This window comes from Coenobita brevimanus, chromosome 62 (genome assembly GCF_032717465.1).
Source record: "Coenobita brevimanus isolate Jiangsu-jjx chromosome 62, ASM3271746v2, whole genome shotgun sequence".
NCBI classification, from domain to species: domain Eukaryota; kingdom Metazoa; phylum Arthropoda; class Malacostraca; order Decapoda; family Coenobitidae; genus Coenobita; species Coenobita brevimanus.
Window position 1 is genome coordinate 38,141,245 of NC_137015.1, and position 21,557 is coordinate 38,162,801.

The 21,557-nt window shown below is 40.4% G+C and overlaps 1 protein-coding gene across 1 annotated transcript in view; it reads right to left on the minus strand.

The window, feature by feature from the left end:
- Positions 1–20,647, minus strand: part of LOC145404065 (lymphoid-specific helicase-like) — a 45,273-nt gene extending 24,626 nt beyond the window's left edge. The window contains exons 1-9 of the mRNA XM_080275667.1: positions 20,586–20,647; positions 16,273–16,355; positions 13,247–13,357; positions 12,741–12,897; positions 12,134–12,241; positions 8,853–8,905; positions 6,042–6,160; positions 5,385–5,528; positions 2,925–3,107 (exon numbers count right to left, since the gene is read on the minus strand). Of these exons, the coding sequence (XP_080131793.1) occupies positions 2,925–3,107; positions 5,385–5,528; positions 6,042–6,160; positions 8,853–8,905; positions 12,134–12,241; positions 12,741–12,897; positions 13,247–13,357; positions 16,273–16,348 (951 nt within the window). The 5' untranslated portion in view covers positions 16,349–16,355; positions 20,586–20,647. The remainder of the gene's footprint in view (positions 1–2,924; positions 3,108–5,384; positions 5,529–6,041; positions 6,161–8,852; positions 8,906–12,133; positions 12,242–12,740; positions 12,898–13,246; positions 13,358–16,272; positions 16,356–20,585) is intronic.
- Positions 20,648–21,557: the final 910 nt, after the last annotated feature.

Consider the following 21,557-nt stretch of genomic DNA (forward strand, 5'->3'; position numbering starts at 1 on the left):
TATTGATGTTCATTTGGGAGATTGTAAATACAAACTGTGGAGAAAAGACAGAAAAGAAAAAAAGGGAGGAGGAGTGATGATAGCAGTGAAGAACAACATAAATGTAGATACTGTGGAAATGGGAGAAGGCAGGGCTGAAGTGATATATATGAAATTAGAAACTGGAGAGAATGTTAAGAGAGATATGGCGGTAGTGTATGTTCCCCCAAAGACGAGAGCATGGAAGGATGACGAATACCATGAGATGTTGTCAGATATGGCTAGCTACTTGCAAAAAATAATTGAGAAAAGCAATAATATAATTTTGGTGGGTGACTTTAATTGTAAAGAGGTGAGCTGGGAGGAATGGTACTCGGGAGGCGGCGAGGATTCGTGGGGTACTATGTTATTAAATATAATAATGAATAATGTGATGACGCAGTGGGTCAAAGAAGAGACACGGTTTCGAGGTGAGGACACACCAGCAAGGTTAGATTTACTGTTCACCAAAGAACCTGATGTAATAGAATCATTGGAATATCTCTGTCCTTTGGGAAAAAGTGATCACGTGGTCATTGAGTTCCAGATGTTAATAGGAAACGTCGAGCCAAGAGACGAGCTTCATAGACAGGGAAGATACAACTTTGGCAAAGCAAATTTTACAGGATTGAGAAACTTTTTTGAAAATGCGGATTGGAGAAAATTCAGAGAAACAAGAGAGATACAGAGGAAGTGGGATATCTTTCTAGACCTCTATAATTTGGGAGTGGAAAATTTGTACCAAGAGTAAGAGGGAAAGAAAACAGGAAAAAGGAGTGGTTTAATAGAAGGTGTATGATAGCCAAAAAAGAGAGAGATAAGGCGTGGAACAATTGGAGAAAGAGAGGTAACGAGAGAACAAAGGAAGAATATAAAAGAACAAGAAACGAATACACAAGAATACGTAGGGAAGAAGAAAGGAATTTTGAAAAAAGGTATAATTGACAAATGCAAGGATGAACCCAAACTGTTTTATAGATTTGTTAATGGCAAACTGAAACAAAAGGAAGGAATCACCAAGCTGAAAGTAGATGGAGAGGTCTTTAATGATGCGGCAATGCAAGCAGAAATAATGAACAAACGTTTTCCAGTCAGTTTTCACTAAAGAAAAAGGAGCTTGTGGAAGGGGAGGAAGTGATTAGAAATGTTCCGGTGATTTAAGATATAAAAGTGGAGGTGCAGGAAGTGTATAAATTACTGGAAACTCAAGATGTAAGGAAAGCCCCAGGACCTGATGGAATTTCTAATTGGGTACTGAAGGAATGCAGAGAACAACTGGCGGATAAAATTCACAGCTTAATTGTATGCTCACTGGAAGAGGGGAAAGTGCCAAAAGAATGGAAGAGGGCAAATGTGGTACCAATTTACAAGGGAGGAAACAGGGAAGAACCCTGAATTATAGACCAGTGTCTCTAACCAGCATGGTCGCAAAAATTGTGTGAGAGAATCCTGAAAGACAGATGGATAAAATATCTGGAAGAGATGAATATTTTGGCTGAATGTCAGTTTGGATTCAGAAGTGGAAGGTCATGTGTTTCAAACTTGTTGAGCTTTTACTCAAGAGCGATTGATGTGGTACAGGAGAGAGATGGTTGGGTGGATTGTGTGTACTTAGACTTAGAGAAGGCCTTTGACAAGGTACCTCATAAGAGACTAATGTGGAAACTAGAATATATAGGAGGACTAAAGGGGAAACTTCTGGAATGGATGAGAGACTTTTTGAGAGACAGACAAATGAGGACAGTAATAAAGGAAAAGATGTCTGGATGGAGGGAAGTAACAAGTGGAGTCCCTCAAGGCTCAGTGTTGGCGCCAGTAATGTTCCTGATTTATGTAAATGATATGGTAGATGGAGTGAACAGTTATGCGAGTCTGTTTGCTGATGATGTAAAGATCTTGAGGAAGATAGAGGTTGAGGAGGATTGTAAAATACTGCAGGAGGATTTGGATAGGATACACAATTGGAGCCGGACGTGGGAAATGAAATTTAATGTAAAGAAATGTAAAATATTGGAAATGGGTAAAAGTACCAGGAGACCATCACTGAATTATTTTTTGGGTAATGAATTAATCACAAAAAGGAGAGAAGAGAAAGATTTGGGAGTGCTGGTCCAAGATAGTTTGTCACCAGAAAAGCACATTAACAAGATAGTTGGAGAGACTTATAAGCTCTTGACTAACATAAGAGTAGCATTTCATTATATGGATGAGGAAATGATGAAAAAATTGATAGTGGCCATGATCCGCCCCAGTTTAGAATATGCAGCGGTAGTGTGGTCCCCACACAAAAGAAAGATATAATCAAGATTGAGAGAATACAAAGAACAGCAACTAAGATGGTCCCCAGTCTGACAGACCTGTCATACAGAGATAGCTGGAAAAACTGGATTTGCCTTCGTTAGAGGAAAGGAGAAAGAGGGGAGACATGATTGCGGTGTTCAGGACCATGGTGGGAGTAGATAAAATTGACAAAGAAGATCTGTTTGTATGGGATAAGAGAGCAACAAGAGGACATGGAATGAAATTGAAAAAGTCAAGCTGCTTGAAGGATATCAAGAAATATAGCTTTCCTTACAGAAGTATAGACTTATGGAATAGCCTGGACAAAGAGATCGTCCAGTCTAAAAACATAAACGAGTTTAAAGTTAAATTCGACTTATTGAGAAACAGCGACGGAAACCCACGAGCATAGTACATTCCGTGTATATCACAATTAGGTATATTCTTAAATATTTGGAACGACTTAGACAAAGAGGTGGTGCATGAGAAAAACATTCATGTGTGTAAAGGTAGACTTGATAAATGTGGATATGAAGACAGGACAACACGAGCATTGCTCAATTCCTGTATACTACAAATAGGTAAATACAAATAGGTAAATACATACACACACAGAAACGGCTTACCTTTGGGGCAAACCTCTCAAACTCTGACATCCAGTTAGGCAGTGTTGAAAGTGGCCCCACCACCAAGAAGGGTCCCGGCACTCCCTGGTCGATCAAATGGCACAGCAGCGCAATAGTCTGGATGGTCTTACCTAAACCCATCTCGTCACCGAGGATACCATTCACACCATTTTCAAAGAGTGCCTGTGTGGAAAAAATAAACTGTATTGCCATATTCATCACTACCATTAAGTACTTTCAACTAACTGGGATTATTACATTCAAGCAGTGTAAAAAGTAAAATAAAAAAACTACAAACAAATGCCCCAGAAAGCAGTTGGTCACACATACATATACAGTATTTTGCATTCAAGCCCACTGAATCTGAGCTGTACTAGCCTATATCATCACAGATGATGCACAGTTGCAAACTTCTGAATTCTTCAAATAAACAGATGGCATAAACACCAAAAAATAAGAAATCACACAATTCATCAAACAACAAAACATACACATTATGCAGAACACAGAAACCATCTACATTTCAAAATTTCACCACAATCAGACTAGACCGGGCCGACGGCAATGGCAATGGACTCATCACCCTGGTACACCAATCCATCAACTTTTCAGATACTAGCACACACACAAAATCAATTCTCCCCCTACATGACACCACAACGAAAATACAATCAATCAAAATAAGCACTGGTAACAAATCACACATAACAATTGCCAATATATACATTCCCCCCAGTCATCCCTCACAGTACCACACAATTACTCTCCTCAAATACACCACATCACTAACATACCCAACATCATCCTGGGTAGTGATTTCAAAGTCAAGGCGTCAGCCTGGCATGTCAACAATCCTGACACAGACAGAGAGCTGGTACTACAATCCCAGACAGAATATTTTTTTCATCCTCAACAGTCCCCATCAACATGCCCATATCCCACACCAAGCCCTCTTCCTCCCACCATCCCCAGACATCATCTTTTGCTTCCCAAACCTCACCCCCAGAACATCCTGGAGAGTGGTCAAAACCCTTGGCTCTGACCACCTCCCAATCATCACTACCAAAACCAGAATCACCCCAGCTGGCCACTTACACACATATAGTACACTAATTATAAGAAAGCCAACTGGGATGCCTTCACAACTGAAAAAGAACAACACCTTGAAACATTAAACTGTACACCCATCACAAACATCAACACCGCTGTGCACATTTTCAATACAATTATTCAAAATGCACACAAAAGACACATCCCTAGAGGCAACAGAAAGACACAGTCCCAACTTCACACCAGAGATTCAAGGTTTCATCAGTCAATGTGACACACTTCAATACTCCCTACCATCCCATACACAAGACACCGTACAACAAATACCAGAAGTCAACACTCAAATAAACAATAAAATATTAGAGCAGCAAACACTAAATTGGAATAATTATCTCCAAACACTTGATCACAAAACAAACACCAGCAAACTCTACAAACACTAAACAGCATTACACTCTCCAACAGCAACACTACACATTCTCACACTGCCATTACAGCAACAGACACCATGCCCTCAAACAAACAACAAGCAAACACTCTCATCAATCACTTTTCACACATCAGTAATCTAGACCCTATCACAACGACCGACATGTCATCTGATGCAAGAAACAGTTCCCCACGTATTCAGACTTCACACCCTTCACTTACAAGCAAACGAAGCACATCATTAGCAACCTTATGCACTCATCTGCCTGTGGCCCTGACAACATAAGCAACATACACCTTAAACAGCTTGGACCACAAGGCATACAAACACTTACCAACATATCAAACTACAGCTACTCACACAACGTAATACCCAACATCTGGAAGAATGGTACTATCATTACTATTCCAAAACCCAACAAAGGCCTCAGATTACCTTCCTCTCACCACCCCATCACATTCCTCTGCACTCCCTACAAAGTCACTGAACAACTGGTACTACAATTAGTAACATCCCACATCCCCTTAGCCTCATTACATCATGGTTTGGGGCTGCTACACTCCACACGCTTCTTACAGACCTTACACAAAGGGTTTTTGATGGCATCAATTTAGCTAGGCCACCACACAGAACACTCCTAGTCACACTATACATTACCAAAGCTTTTGATGTCATGGATCCGCTATGCCAGACAGACTGAGGTTACTCAACAGCAGCAACAATGGTTTCCTTCAGGCAATTTTATTCTGCTTAAGAAGAACCTTACAATGAAGAGTTTAACAGACAGTATCTATCACCTTTAGTACAAGAGATCCTTCTTAAGCAGAATTAAATTGTCTAAACAGTTGGGGAAAAAAAAAAAAAGTTAGTGTCTCACAGCAGTAGGAATAATTAAAATCCTCTGTATACTCTTTCTACCTCCAGATGATTATATTTTTGTTAAAGAGAAATCCCTTAAATCAAAGAGATGAAGAACTAACCAGTAGCCATGAGAATCCATCAAGCTGGTATGGTCGCATGGTGCCGTTTTCAAGGAGACGCGGCTGATCCTCTCGGTCTATATTCTCTTTCCCCATGTCCTCCTCTCCAGCATCCCTCGCTTGCTCTGCCTTTGCTCGCACAGTCTGGGATCAGTGGACGTGAACAATAATAAAGCATGAACAGTTAAATGCTAGGGTTAGGAACTACAGTCACGGGAAACTCACCTTTTTACCCACCCCCTTTCTTTTCTACTAATTCCTTCAATTTGGTGCTCTGTTTGCTGATTTACTCTTGCTACCTCCACATTTTATTCAGCTTCGGGAGACTTCTTTAATGAAGATTATAACTAACCACTCCAGTTCAAAACCTAAGTTTAATAAGTCTAGAGAATGCTTGGAATGCAAAGAAAAAATACAATACTGGACTAAAGGGGTTAAATCCAGTCAGTCACATATAAACTGCCTAGTAGTCTACCACTGTTACATTATCTGTTGTATGGAATAAATTATGATAATTTGAAAAAGATGAAGAGCCCACTGCTGTCAGACATATGCATGCTAGTCAGTACAATACATATGCACAGTTTATCATATGCCAAAACAAAGTCGTATCATTATCTGTAAACCACATTACAGCATCCCATCAACAATACTCACATCAGAGTCAATGACATCTGTAATTCTGTATTTCTCATTGCGAGATCTTTTGTTGGTCCTGCCCTCACTCTGTCGTTTGCGCTTCCTGCCACTGCGAGTCACTGACTCTGAGCTGCCACCTGAAAAGACGAGCACACACTGTTGGTGATGAAATTAAGTACAACTATCATCACCCTATTTACACTCTCTTTCTCCCTCTCTTCTGAAAAAGACCTGGGATGAGGAAATAGAGTGTGACCTCTGGGATAAGAGACTGAATAGGGAGGCCGCCAGAGAACAAGCAGCATGAATAGCTGCCATTAGGTGACCAAGGCTGATGCATGCAAGCACGTTGGAGCCTTTATAAACAAAACAAAACAACCTAAGAACAGGGTATGGCAAGAACCAGAAATAAAGAGGAAGTATGGAAGTGGGAGAGGGAGAAATATCAAAAGCATATCCCGTGAAATGAGCCAATAATCATTCAAGTCCCTAGAATCTTGGATCTATATCATAGAGCTAACCATCTGCAGATATCATCGTGGTCATTTTCCACGATGATGTGCTTCACATATATTTAATCAAGGAAATATAGTACATGCTAGACCATATATGTGAGGTAAAGTTGCAGATAATAACAGCTATCCACTTTTTAGCTGAGAAAATGCAAAGCTTGTTCAACATCCTAAAAAGTCTGTTCAGCCATGAATGTTACATCACTGGGTTTATGTCAATGTTAATATCTACTACCCGGTAACTGTAATTAGGTGACTCAGTATTCGTCTGCAACTGTACAATTACCAGGACATAATTAAACTCATGATTATCAGTCTGCTCTTCCCCTCCCTTTTTCTGGAGGTGGAATCTCTTAAGTTGAAAAAAGTATGGCTGTTCTTATGTAAAAAAAAAAAAAAAACACTATTGTCCAGAGATAATGAACAATTTCTGTCCCTTTGCTGTCACGTTTTCCAAATGTCATACTAAATTATCTGGTGGTGACACAAATACAGATAAGGACAACATTGTGAGGAACAGACTGGTATTGGCTCAAACTATGTTCCCATCCTTGGCTACAGTACAACAAAGTAATAGTCCCAGCTGTCAGACTCTGTATTAATGCAACAAATCTAAATCACAACACACATTATGAAGGGTCTCAAACAGTAACTCCTCTGTCACATTCATCATCAACTATCATCCTAACCCTTCTTACTATGCATAAGTGGTGTGGGTTGGATCGTTTTATTTTTGAAGGCTCCAACATGCTTGCATGCATCGGCCTTGGTCACCTAAAAGCAGTTCTCCATACTGCTCGATCTCTAGCAACTTCCCAATTTAGTCCCTTATCCCTAAGGTCACCCTCAGTGACCTCGTCCCAGGTCTTTTACATTCTACCACTTACTACCCTACCCCTAACATTACGACTTCTCCCACTATACACCCGATTATCATCCCCCATCCTCTCCACATGAATAAACCCTTCTCAATCCACTCCTCATCACAACACCAATATATTCCAGTCCCATCCTACCTCTCAACTCTCCCATTGTAAACCTAGCCCCCCCTAGGCCTCACACTCAGGGATGCATTGCACATCCACCTAATCATTGCCATTTCTGTATGACTGAGCCTGTGAATATCCTCTTCTTTTACTGTCACATACAAAGAAGGGACAGCCCTCTCAATGTCAGGAGAGACAACAGCTCACCGAACTTCGTCTAACCACGCCTCACTCCAGCCACAGAGATAGCTCCAGCCCCACCTCCAGCACATAACATGTCTCCCCAAATACAAAACTTCCACATGCCTGGCAATCTCCACATGCTCTCCCCGACACACAGCACACTTGAAATCAGCGTTATCTTGGTCTACCTCTAATACCAATACATCTCTTATGCATCCACTTATCACAAACACTGCACAAGATGAAATTACTTCCCATGCCCTTGTGGCAAATTGCACATGGTCACTCCCCCTCTTCTTTGACAGTACTGCCCCAGCCCTGGATACCATGACTTGTTTTACCTGCATTTACTCTTAAGCCTGTGGATGGGGGAGGGGTGGGGGGAGAAGGAAAGCAGTGTCAACAATGTATGAGTCTTACCTCCACATTCACTTACTACTCAATTAAAATGCTCGATTTCATTCCACAGGTAGAACTAATCCCCTTCATTTTTTTCCTAACTTTTTTTTTAAATACATGAACTTCAACCAACACTCTGAATACCACTGGCTTATACAAATGGCTTATGCAAAACCACTGGACCTTAGCATCTTCAGTTCAACGACGTATTTCTTTGCTACCTTCGAACAATTTCACTGATTGTATGGAGGACTTCTTGTGGTGGCTTAGTTTCATGAAGACTATATCTACCCCCTCATTTCATAAAGTTTCACTAAAGCTGAATATACTGTAACTGTTTGGTGGTGCAATGGTTAATGAAAAATACATCACCTGACTGAAGAGGTCAGAGCTGTCTTCTACCCATATACAGATTTTTTTTTTTTTTTTTTTAAGCTACCTTCAATTTACAATACAGTACTGAATATATGAGAAAAATAGTCTTCTGAGTAACATTCACATTACACTGTAGCTACATTATACACACTACCGGTACTCTTTCCAATGCATCAAAAACACAAAACATGGAGTATGGAAAAGGCATCTTTACAAATCTTCAGTAAGCTCTCAATTTGTCAAATCTAAGTCCCAGGTTAACAATTCACATGCAGTGCAATGCAAAACTCAATCACATCTCTTCAATCAATGAACCAACACCATCCATATACACAGCTAACTGTAGCAGCATTTTCTTTAAGGTTTGTACTTACTATCAGACTGGGAACTGCTCTTCTCCTGACTGCTGGCCACTTCCTCAGCTCTCCTTAAAAGGAAAGCAAATTTATATGTAAAGATTCTATTGATTACAAGGAGAGAGAGAGAGAGAGAGAGAAAGGGGGGGGGGGTATTTATCAAGAAGTCTCTACACTAAGACCCTGTTCACATGAGGCGTTATCAAACGCACTTTTCCTAGTGTGGCTAGTGTGGTTTGCGACGCGTTAGCAAAGACAATGGTAGCCATCCCTCAACATCTGCGGGGGTTAGGTAACAGAGACACCTGCGAGTTAAAAATCCGCGGATATATGCTGCCCCCCATTAAAAGCACCTCTGGACCCCCCATTTCCTTATATAACTAAAGAAAAACCCTATGTGCATGTTTACAACCACTTTAATACAAGAACACTAAAAGTTACAAATAATGAAGTGTACTCCTGCATGGTCTCTTCTGACTACTGTGCTCGTCCCAGCCCCCTCCAAAAGGAAGAGTGTTACAGTATATTTCATTCACTGGACAATGCCATTACAGGGCTCTTGTTTGGCGAGCCACAGCTCGCAAATGCAAGTATTTTATCCCTTCAGCGAACAAATTTTACATGCAAGTCGCCTTTTGGCGAGGAGAAAATACATCCACTTCAAAACCCAGAAAACTACAAAAAAGTAAATCTCACTTAAATGAACAAAAAAGCACATTGTGATCGATAATTAAGTCTTTCCTTGTCGCCACCGTGAATGTTTAAAAACAGACCGATAGCTCGTACTCAGTTTGGCTATTAAAAATTTATCTGGCTCATAAATTTTAAACCTTAGGAGCCAAGTGGCTCGCAACCATGGACAGTCAGCAAGAGCCCTGCATTACCATACTAAAACAGCCACAAACTGTGCCTGGGATACTGTTACAGTGTCAGCAGAGTTCAACAAGATATTTTTTGTTTGTTTTTTTCTGTAGCTAGCTCTGTGGCTAGAGTGAGAAGTGGTTGGAAGAAGTTCAGGGAGCTCTTGCCTCTCCTGACATTGAGAAGACTCTCCCTACATGCTAAGGGGTCTTTGTATGCAGCATGTGTTAGGAGTGTAATGCTGTACGGTAGTGAGACCTGGGCAGTAAAGGAGGAGGATATTTGCTGGCTCAGACATACAGAAATGAAAATGATTAGGTGGGTGTGTAGTGCGTCCCCACGTGCAAGGTCTGGGGGGGCTGGGTATACGATGGAGGAGTTGAGAGGTAAGATGGGACTGGAGTGTATTGGCGTTGTGATGAGGAGAAGTAGACTGAGATGGTTTGGGCATGTGGAGAGGATGGGGGATGATAACTGGGTGAGGAAGGTGAGAAGTGTTAATACTGGCGATGGGATGGGGTTATGAGGGGAAGACTGGGAAAGACATGGGACGAGGTTAGTAAGTGTGACCTCAGGGTTAAGGGACTGAACAGGGAGGCTGCAATAGATCATGCAGCATGGAAAGCCGCCATTAGGTGACCAAGGCTGACACATGCAAGCATGTTGGAGCCTTTAAAAACGAAACGAGCCATCCGCAGATACTCAAAACTGTGTATGTTAAAACCACAGATGTTAAGGGATGACTGTAGTGTATTGGACTGTACACATGCTACCGCGCATTTTTCTCAACCGCTGGTCTAAACATGTGATCTGACATTTCCCTTCCTACTGCGTGTTTGTTAAGCGGTTTGAGGTACACGTGTTTGCTTGGGGATGGTCACATGCAGCAGGGAACGCCACGTTTCGATGTTTATGTCGCACCTCATTGGCTAGTGTGGTTTGCGACGGTAGCCAATGAGAAGAGCAATTGCGCATTGCCTTGGCGACCCCAGCAGACTGTCCACGTGGAGTTGACACTGACACCTGTACGGAGGGAGCCTCGGAGCATAACGCACGTTAAATGCCGCGGTTGAAAATTCTCTGTGTGTACAACTGTCGCATTTCCCTAACAACAGATGCTGCATTTAAAAATGCCTCATGTGAACAGGGCCTAAGGAATTGTGCCTTGCCCTACAACAATGTTATTGCAGTTTTTACCAACACGTTAAAAAAACTATTTTAAATTATGGGGGGGGGGGGAACTGACCCTATGCCAATGGACATAAAATGAAAATGCATGACTCCAGGGAAACCGCAATATCAATCTGTATCTTAAACCCTTCAGTCTCATGATGTGATTTTCATATTACTCTAGCTATCACCAGACAAACTTTTTTCAGTTTAAAAGACTCTTCAAACATAAGGTAAGAATGTCTTCAATACCTGATTCCTTACAAGAGCAAAATAATCAGGAGAATGCAACATAAACATAAAATGTTTCTGAACTGAACTGGGAAAAAATTCTACTTAGATGCACTACACCCACTATGATTAGGTAAGTGGTTTTAGTTTTGGTAACAGCCACTCCCATAGCACCCTATTCAAGATTTACAGGTCCAATGCTAGGCTACTGTAGTTCACTGCATTCAAGGGTAGATGACCAACTAAATTCCCTTGAATCAATACAAGATCAAAAAACATCCAATTACTTCATGGGACCAAACCTAAACAAGGCTATCACTCCAACCATAGTGCTTCCAGTCTCTGGTGAGAGTGAGAGTGAGAGAGAGAGAGAGAGAGAGAGAGAGAGAGAGAGAGAGAGAGAGAAGCAGGGGTGGGGGAAGCCTCGTACCTTCTGTGCAGGTAGCAAGCTTCTTAGCATTAGTTTTGATGGGGATACATATTTGGTCTGAACAAAAGTACCAGGCCAGTCTCAGGCACCTACACCCCTGAGTCCACTGCATGGGATATTACTGCTTTTCTACTGCCAGAACACCCTTAGTTCATCCATTTATGCACTGTCACTTGGTATCTCTGTCCTCTACTGCTCACTGTCTTGAATTTTCATTATTTCCATTTTCACCTGCTAAAAATTTTTCCCAAATTTCCTCACTCATACATCCCCAAGTTGAACAACCAATCTTTGTCATTTCCCTGTCTCCACAGGGGAAGTAATAAAGTATCATCTCCCAAAAGGAGAGTAAGTTCTGTAGTTATTTCTCATTCTCTTCCCACCTTTTTCAAGCCAGTCCCCCATTCCTGCCTTTTTCTGTCATTTTACAACATTCTGAGGGCATATGGAAATTAAAGAACATCAGCTTAGCCTTGGCTAGCTACATGGACAAAGTCTGATGTGAAATTTTCATAAGCTTGGCAACTTAATGACTGACAGATTTTTATATGTAAAATTTGAAGAATGCAGTACAAAGTGTGCTGCAGCCACTTGAAATTAATCTTACTTCTTTTTTCTGTTGACTCTGATGACTGCTTTCTGTGATTCAATCTGTCGCAAAAGGAACTGACTGTAGAACTCTGACTTATTGAGCAGATGCATCAGCCTCTTGTATCTGAAATATGAATACCATTAACATTTCTGCTAACACAAGATAAACATTATCTTCCTAGACATATAACCATTGAAATATGATTCATGGATTAACAGTAAATCTAGCAGTGTGTGTGTGTGTGTGTGTGTGTGTGTGTGTGTGTGTGTGTGTGTTCTAATTAACCAAATTATCAAAAATCCAAACAAAAGGCACAATATTTGTCATGTACAATCCAGAGAATCTAAGTACCATAATTCATTACTGGTAATTCTGCAAAGTTTTACTGGAGTTGAAGTCACTAGGCTTAACTTTAGTAAGGTATTACTGATGAAAATGCTCAGCTGACTTTTTTTTTTTTACACACAAACCTTGGGGAAGTAAATTAGTACTGGGCATTACGATAATTAGCTTTGTAGTACATGTTCTAATATGCCATGAAGGTGATGCAAAAATAATACAAAACCTTTAACTCTGCATAAAAAATACACTTAAATCAACCAATAAAATAAAACTTTAAAACCTCTGATCCTGTAGTTCCTTCTCTTGGCGCGACCTCTCCTCCATCTCCTTCCTCATCCTCTCTTCCTCTTTCTCATTGGCTTTCTCCAGCTCCTCTTCCTCCTTCTTCATTTCTGCAGTCAGGATGTTTCCATCCAAGGTTACCATGCCATTTTCTTCTGTTGAGTAATAATGTGAATCTGGAGTGTTGCATCAAGTATGTGAGGGATAGGAAAGTTTTTGAACACTATGTTTGGGAGCTATAAGAAAATAAATAAAGTAAAAGTGAAAGCGATCGTGTCCTAAAGTACTGTAGTAATTAGTCTGGGAATAAGAATTATGCTACAACACAAAGAACACAATGAAGATAAATGAACATACATTACAATTTTAGCCACTCAACTTCGAAGTAAACTGAAGATAGAAAAGTGTGATATACTTTCTACAAGTATTTGTAATGAACTTCTTGGACTAGAAAATCATAATCTATAAGCATATATATACAGTACATAACAAAGCCTTGGTTACCAGTGTGAAGAGTATCCTCCTCCAAGAAGGTGCTAGTGTTGCCTTGCTCTTCAGGCAGGTCAGGAGACTCGGCTGGCCTTGCCGGTGACAGTGATGCCTCGTTCTGGTACTCTACAATTGCAAGACATGAAGACACTTTAGTCTATCAGGTGATATACAGTAGACCCTAACTATAGAGGCCCCCAGTATTGTGGATACTGGATTTAACAGATGCCACAAACCCACCGAACTTTTGTCAGATACTGTATAACAATGTCCGTTAAATGGGACAAAATGGGTTGCAATACATGTGTTTCCTACCCTTTTTACTCCAACTTGGCCTAAAACTGCTCTCTCTCCACCATGATTGCCAAGTTGTAATAAGAGACTATAGTAATACTGTACTAGTCATGAAGAGATGCCTGGACAAAGATGTGAAATAAACTGCAAAAAGGCAAAATTATGGACCAAGTTAGTATAAAATGGGTATAGTTTACATTTTTGTACTATAATATGCTACTGTACTAATTTATTTTTGAAAATGTGCTTGAAATCCCACTTTCAGGGAGGGGAAGGGGTCCTCGGATATAACAGACTAATGGCTTTGATGGACCTGGCTTTCCCCCATTCAATCCATTACAGCAAGTCTACTGTACCCCTGGGTTGCACTTAACCATATCAAATCGATAACATCTATAATTATCTTGTTTTTCCCAACTATTGTATTCATGATTTTACTCAATTCAAGAGACTTTGAACTGGAAATGAGATATGGCCTTCTATAAAACGTTTATTTCTTGGGAGTTCTAAACTGAATGCAGTACACTAGTCTGGCAACAACAAAAATATAATTATCGAACAACCTTGGGTTAGGGGGGATAAGAACACCTTTTACTGATGTACTGAAATGACTGTATATACTGTACTGTCACAGTACTGCAACTTAGGCACTACCAGTATGTTTCTTTTAACTGTCTCCTAAGATATCATTGGAATATTGAAAACCAAAGAAAATTCCATTTACAACTTTCCCCTGCAGTGTAACAATGACCCTAGCTCTTCTCATCTGAACTGAGGCCAAGTATTGTAATAATAAGCCAGCCACAAACAAGTACAAATGTCCAAACTGCTGGCAAGCAGCAGTCATATCTAATCTATACAACAATAAAGGGCCAAGACAATTAGTCAATATTTTACAATATTAGACAAACATTAATAAGTGAATGTCAAGAATGCCAGAATAACAATAAAGTAAGTTCTGTCAAAGCCTAAATTTGTCCACCCCTGCCTGGACTGAGTTAAAGGACTGGGTTACAGAGAGCTTAATACCAAAAACCTATACAATCAAAACAGTGGTTACAAAATGAAGGATGGGCAGTTTTACTGTTTTCCAGCTGCCCGGACCTCCAATAGCCTTGATTCAACTTCACTTCCACAAGGAGTGAGAAGATTCTTGGATTTTGATAGTACACTTCTACTGAACGGTAATACTTCTACCTACATTATCCATACGAATATGACCATGTATGTAAAAAAATACAGAAAATATAATCTGATTCACATAAAACAATGATCTATCTATCTATCTATAGCCAGATGTTATAATCCCATAGGGTGGCCATTTGTCTTAGAGTTAGATGTTTTTTGGGAAGGCACACTAATCCTCTGCCAACCCACTTGCTGACATGTAAGAAACACGTGGGTAGTAGTAGTAGCTGTTCCCTAGGCAGTCTGGCCAAACAGCCCTGAGTCCATAAGGAAGGCCACAGCCAAGACCGAGCTTTCCCACATAGCTCTCAAGGAGTGTATGTTGTGTTGCTGGTGCAGGCAATTGTGTGCAATGCAGTCTTCCATTATGTGTGTAATAGTATGGGATGCTGTGTTGCATTCTGGACAGGCATTAGCAGTGGAGTCATCCAGCCTCTTCTGGTAACTCAAGAGGGCTGGATGATGCTCACATCTCAGTCCGGCCAGGTGGACCCCGTCCTCATGAGGGAGGTAAGATTCAGAAGGGTTGATATCAGGAGGCTGTGCATGCAGCTGTGTGTCGTCTCTGAGTAACTGAATGGAGTGGTGAGTGATCTGGGCATGGATATGCCTCTGGAACCTGGTCTGAGGTGGGCGAGGAGGGAGATGACAGTATTTGTGCATGATGTCGTGTGCTGGGTGTTGTTTTGATGTTCCTTGGTGTGTGTGGATGTGCCGCCATGTAGTGTGGTGCACGATGTGGGTTTGTGAAGGCTGCCGCAAAAATCTGTGCAACTCTCATGTCTAGATGATCCTTGACCTTGATGTAGGTGGTCTATAGGTGTGGTAGCTGTGCAGCCAGTGATTATTTTTAGGGCCTTATTCTGTAAGGTCTGTAGGGTGTTGTAAATGTGTTTCAGTGAGGTTAGAAGCCCAAGCAGGGCTTGCATAGTTCATTACTGAACATATATATTATTTGTATACTGAGGTGGTGGTTTCTTTGTTGTGTCTGAATGTTGTATGGGCAAGTGACCTTAGGGTGCTGAGTCTTGGTGTTAATTTTTAATGTTTGTAATGTGTTGTTTAAATGACACTGTTGTACTGCATGTTACACCAAGGATTTTCTGTGTGTGTGTGTGTGTGTGTGTGTGTGTGTGTGTGTGTGTGTGTGTGTGGTGGGAGAATGTTGTTTATGGTGAGGTGTGGAATGTTTGGGATGGTTAGATTGGTTACCACCCAACACTGTAAATGGTTTCCTGGCTTACAGGAAACCATCTGGCTTGTCACCCAATGTAAAGCCACTTGAAAAGGAAAGAAGAGTAATAAAAAGTGACAGGGAAGATTGGAGAAATGGGAAGAAAGGAGGGAAGGCACAGAAAAAGAATGATAAAGGTGAAGGTAGGAGTAGGCAGCACCAAATCAACTAAGCGGATGGTGGTGAGATATAGGAAGAGGGCAGACATAGAAAAAGAATGATAAAGGTGAAGGCGGAAATAGGCAGCACTATATCAAGTAAGTGGATGATGGCTGCCACCATCTACCACCAAAAACTGCTTAAATCCAAGGAGCACTTCACTTACCTGTCATTCGACAGGGCTTCGTATTTTCTGGCAGGGAACATGACGAATCGTCCGAAACAGCAAGTGTTGAAGCCATCTGTAATCTGAGGGAAAGGTTATGTACTATTATTAGGTATTCAGTGTCAGCTTAGATGGTACTGTACAGCAAAGTAGAAAACGAATATAAAAACAGGGCCATGAAAGTCGTATATGAATTAGCCAAACAGTAAGGAAACATGGTAGGCCAGGAAAAGGGATGAATAAGGTAAATGAATGTGAGTGAGAGAGGTATGGACGGCGAGAAAGTTAAGGAACTGACAATGGATCAAAATGGATGGATAAAGTACAGGTAATGTTTTGTACCATATGTAGGGAGGAACACACAAGAAAGGTTTTGTCCCCTTCCCTTAACTAAGTAGCTAAGTGAGATAAAAATATATATATACAGTACACTGTATACTTGTATAGCCTATCGCACTAAAGGAAGTAATGGAGACTGCTTTGAACCCTTCACTTCCAGTAATTTTCGGGCTTAAAAATATTTCCTGGTGGTAGCAAGAACATCTGGACTAAGCAGCTTAGGCCTCAGCCCCAACAGTCCTGACAGGGCTGTAAAAGACTGGATGAAGGATAGAAAGTATCAAAGGAAATAATTCATCCCTATTTTCTACAAACGGGATTGAGGCGTCTGGCAATAGATAGATAGATAGAAACACACTGAGCCTAGGCTCTTCCTCAAAGCTGCACGCTAATTCCCAACAGTAGGTCACTTGCAACCCCTCCCAACTCCCACTGACTGTGATGAACTCCTTATTTCGCTAACCATTGCTACCAAAGTGTTGACACAACATGGCTAAAAAAGAGAAACCACTGTGTCCACATTGGCTGCCATAGCTTTGCAACTAAACTGAGAGTATAAAGACCTCATCACAGCAAAGCACGGGTTGAGTGGCTTTCACAGTTATTTCAGGTCCAAAACAGTAGGTGCATAGAAGGTTGGAGTGGCCTTCAAGATTATGCTGAGTGGGGATTTGGATGGTTAATGTCACTGGGGGGGGTCTGAGGGTTGTGCCTCCCCAGTTGGGTACTTTTTTTTGGTAAAACAAGACAACAGTGATGCAGTGATTCAAGCTGTTTTCTTATATACCCTTGTTCTTATGGAATTTTTTTTTAGCAGGCTACTAGATACATCACAAGCGATGATTTGGGGGAGGCGGTGGCTGAATCGGTAAAGAGGCGGCCTGCAGTACTACTGGACCTGGGATTGAATCCCGGCTGGGGCAGGAAACAGTTTAAGGATTTGAATTTCATAAAAAGCAGACTTTACTGATCTACCAAAAGACCTGCCGACATATAAAAATACCCCGGCTAATACAAGTACACCTGTTCCGTATGAGACAGCCCTGGCATGTACCCAATATCGACAGTGGGTGCTAGCGCTGAAGGGGTGACATGTGGAGATGCATAGACTACTAAGCCTTGAGACAGGTCCTGAAGCCTTTGCCCAGAGTTGGACACATTAAAAAAAAAAAAAAAAAAAAAAATATTGAAGAGAACAAACAAAACATACTTTGCAATATTACAAAAAGCTGCCTAAATACCCCTGACTGCATGTTTACTGCCATTCCACCAACTGGAAACAATATCAGCACACCAAACAAACGTAAATGTATAGAACATATGTCAAAAATAGCAGTGGATGCCTAACTGGGGGGCTTTGCCCCCGAGACACCCCAATGACTGTAGTGTACCTCACAGCATACAAACTCAAATGTACATTAGGTAAAACGTGCACCAAAACAGTATTGTTTGTTATGCATTCGGTGATCATCACACGACCATGGGATGGCAAAAGTAGGTGCTACCATGAAGCAAACTTCATATACTGTACATCCATTGTAACTAGTGTACAAAAGTTTAGCATTATGTTTAGTAATGTGGATGTGTTCTCCCCAGATAAACTCAGAGAAATGAAAACTACACTACAGGAAAATAATGTTATACCCTACATTATTGTCCTGAAAGAGATTAGGTGAAAAAAAATTATAGATCTGAGAGAATGTTAGTTCAGTACAGCATTGATGGATATGTATAGACTGGATAGAACGTTATTAATGCAGAAGAAGGCAGAGGTTTGCTTGAACTGTAAATGAGAAGAGATATCTTTCAGCAAGATGAGCATTAAACAGCAATATTGTGAGCACTTGCATACTGTATTGAAGTGAAAGGCAGAAATGAGACCATAATAATAGCTTCAATACACAGAGAGAATGATAAACTGCTGAAACTGATGTAGGAAAAAAAAACAATAAGCAGGCAAGATACATGATAATACTGAGGGATTTTAATCTGCCATATATTTACCAGGAGAATTACACTACAACAGCAGGAATAAACAGCATGGAGTATAAATTCACTGAGACAGTGAGGGACTGCTTCCTGACACAACATATCAAGGAAATCACAAGACACAGAGGGAAGACAGGAGGAGGTGTTATAGACCTACTATTTAGCAGTGAAGAAGAAATTGCTGACAACATAAAAGTAGAAAATGCCATAGGATGAAGTGATCATACTTGTGTATCATTCACCTGCAATACTGAAGATGAGGAGAGGACCTGAAAAAAGAAAGTATATATGTACAAGAAAGCAGACTATGGAATGCTCAGACATAAACTAAAAACTGACTGGAATGACCTTTTGGGTGAAGATGTCAAGGAAATGTTGAAAAAATTTAGAACTAAACAAGAGGAAGTGATAAACGAATGTGTACCAGTTAACGAATTCAAGGACAAATCAACATCGAGGAAAAGAACTACAGTATATGCAAATTGGAAAATGTGATATAGGACACAAAAGATAAAACATGAGTGAATAAATGACAGAAATAAACCCTGCAAAAGATCTAGGCATTGTAACTGACGATAAGTTAGATTTTTCAGACCACCTAGCAGAATAGATAAATAAGGCAAATAGAACGGTGGGACTGATAAGAAGGACATTTGTATCTTTAGATGAGGAAATCTTCAAGTCTCTCTATGTGGCACTAGCCAGGCCACATTTGGAATATGCTGTTTGGGCTCCATATTCGATAATAGACATAGATGCCACAGAAAACGTACACAGGAGAGCGAGCAAGTTGGTACCAACACCGAGGAACCTGATTTACGAAGAGCAGTTAAAGAAGCTAAGACTGCCAACACTAGCATACAGGAGGGAAAGGGGACATGAACATGATAGAGATGTATAAGATACCGTAAGGAGTGTATGATCAGGATGTCTGCCAAGGTGTTTTTGTAGTACGTGAAGACAGGAGCACGAGGGGGCACAACAAGAAAATCTTCAAGGAAAGGTCAAGACTAGATAAGCGGAAGAACTCATTCTGTAATAGTGCTAAATCATTGAAATGCATTACCCCAATATGTGACTGAGTCAGAGTCTGTGCTGAAGTTTGAAATTAATCTAGGCAAGGCATGGAATATGCAAGATTTATTTTACGATCATAAAACCAGAATTTAGTATGATAAAATGACTCAAACTGCTGCCACCACCACCAGCAGAACCACTTATTCAGCTCAATGTCCACAGCTAGATGTGTAGTACAGGCCTTCTGGCCTCTTCCAGAATGTTTACTGTAAAATACTGTAAGATCACATGAGAAATCCACCAAATTAAAACAGCAAAGGATCCTGTCAACACTTCATTCCAATAGGAATTACATCAATCATCATATTTTACTTTTAAAAATTGAATTTTGATAATCATTTTTGCTAAATTACCTTATTTTGCTGTGGTTTTGATGGGGGGGGAGTAGAAAATGGAAAAAAAGGGCAATTGAGAAAAAATAGCATAAATAAAAAATTCAAAATACATGAAAAAAACAAATATCAAAACCAAATTGTTGGCTGCATAAAAAAAAAAAACTATTTTGATAAAATCTCATAGAATAGACCAAAAATACCATACCATGGTATTATTTGGTGATAAATACCAATCATGGCCTACCGGTACAGCCTATGGTCTACTTTGCAGCTTACCCTCTGGTTGGTGCAGACTTGTTGGGGTCGAGGGTGGTACTTATGTTATGACTGTCAAGGTAAAGGCAAAACTAGTACACTGGCGTCCATGCAACTACAGTACCTTCAGTATATCAAACCACCTGCAGTTTCATCATTCTGTTATGGCACTGTGTGCGAGGCAGCACAACCACCACAGTGTCTCTTCACACTTACCGCATGACAGTAGCCTACAGCAAATCTGAATCGAAACTAGCCAAGAGTTGCATCTGATATCAGCTGTATCACAGATGAAGCAAATCAATATTTTATATTTACCAGTGGTGTAATCCAGTACGGCTGCAAGCTTAATCGTGTCGCGAAAGCGGGAGCAGTGTCTTCTTCCCGCCACGTTCTCGATTTCAGCCTATCTTCCTTTCTGTACGATCGTCAACTTTTGTTACATACAAAAAAGCAAAGGTGTTTCCGTTAACTTTGCGAATTATTTTCGTTCTAATTCATATTAATCTAAACAGAGTAAAAGTAACGGAGCAGGATAGAGCATTAATTTTTCACTTATTACAAGATTAACTATAGCGAGAGAAGCATTGCATAAGGTAAACAGTTGCCGATACAAATCGTACATTCAATAAGTATTCTTGTACGGTATTCCTTTCACAATAAATGATGTTGGCCCATATTTTTGCCATAGCAAGGGCAAAATATATTTGGAAGTGATGCAAATATCATCTGTTACGGTCAATCTTGGCAAATCTTAATCTTGAAAGTGAAAGGAAATAACCGCTACTCCCTTCGACCATCTTGCGTAACTTAATGAAGTTTGAACAAACAAATGATATTTAATTGCTAAGCTTGCATGTTGTAAATATTCAATAGAAAAGACATGCCAATGACCAATGTTTTTAACAAATCTTTAACTTCCATCCATTATAATAATTACCGTATATATCGTATTCACGTTTTCTTCCCGCCAAAAGTTTCATAACGACTGCACGGATCGATTGCCTCACCACGAAGTCATCTTTAACGTATACAACTGGGGGGACATATATTTTACTATACCTGACGCTAAACTATTTTATTTACCACTGTAAACCTCAATCAATCAAACCTTTAGCCTTTCTCTCTCTCTCTCTCTCTCTCTCTCTCTTACCGGATTAAGGCCTCCGGCAATATAGATAGATAGATCTGACATAAAAACAATTAAACAACATCATGTTTCTAACACATAACTCACAAATGTCAGACTTGTTAATGACGCACACATGACAGGGAATCGTCATTACGGCG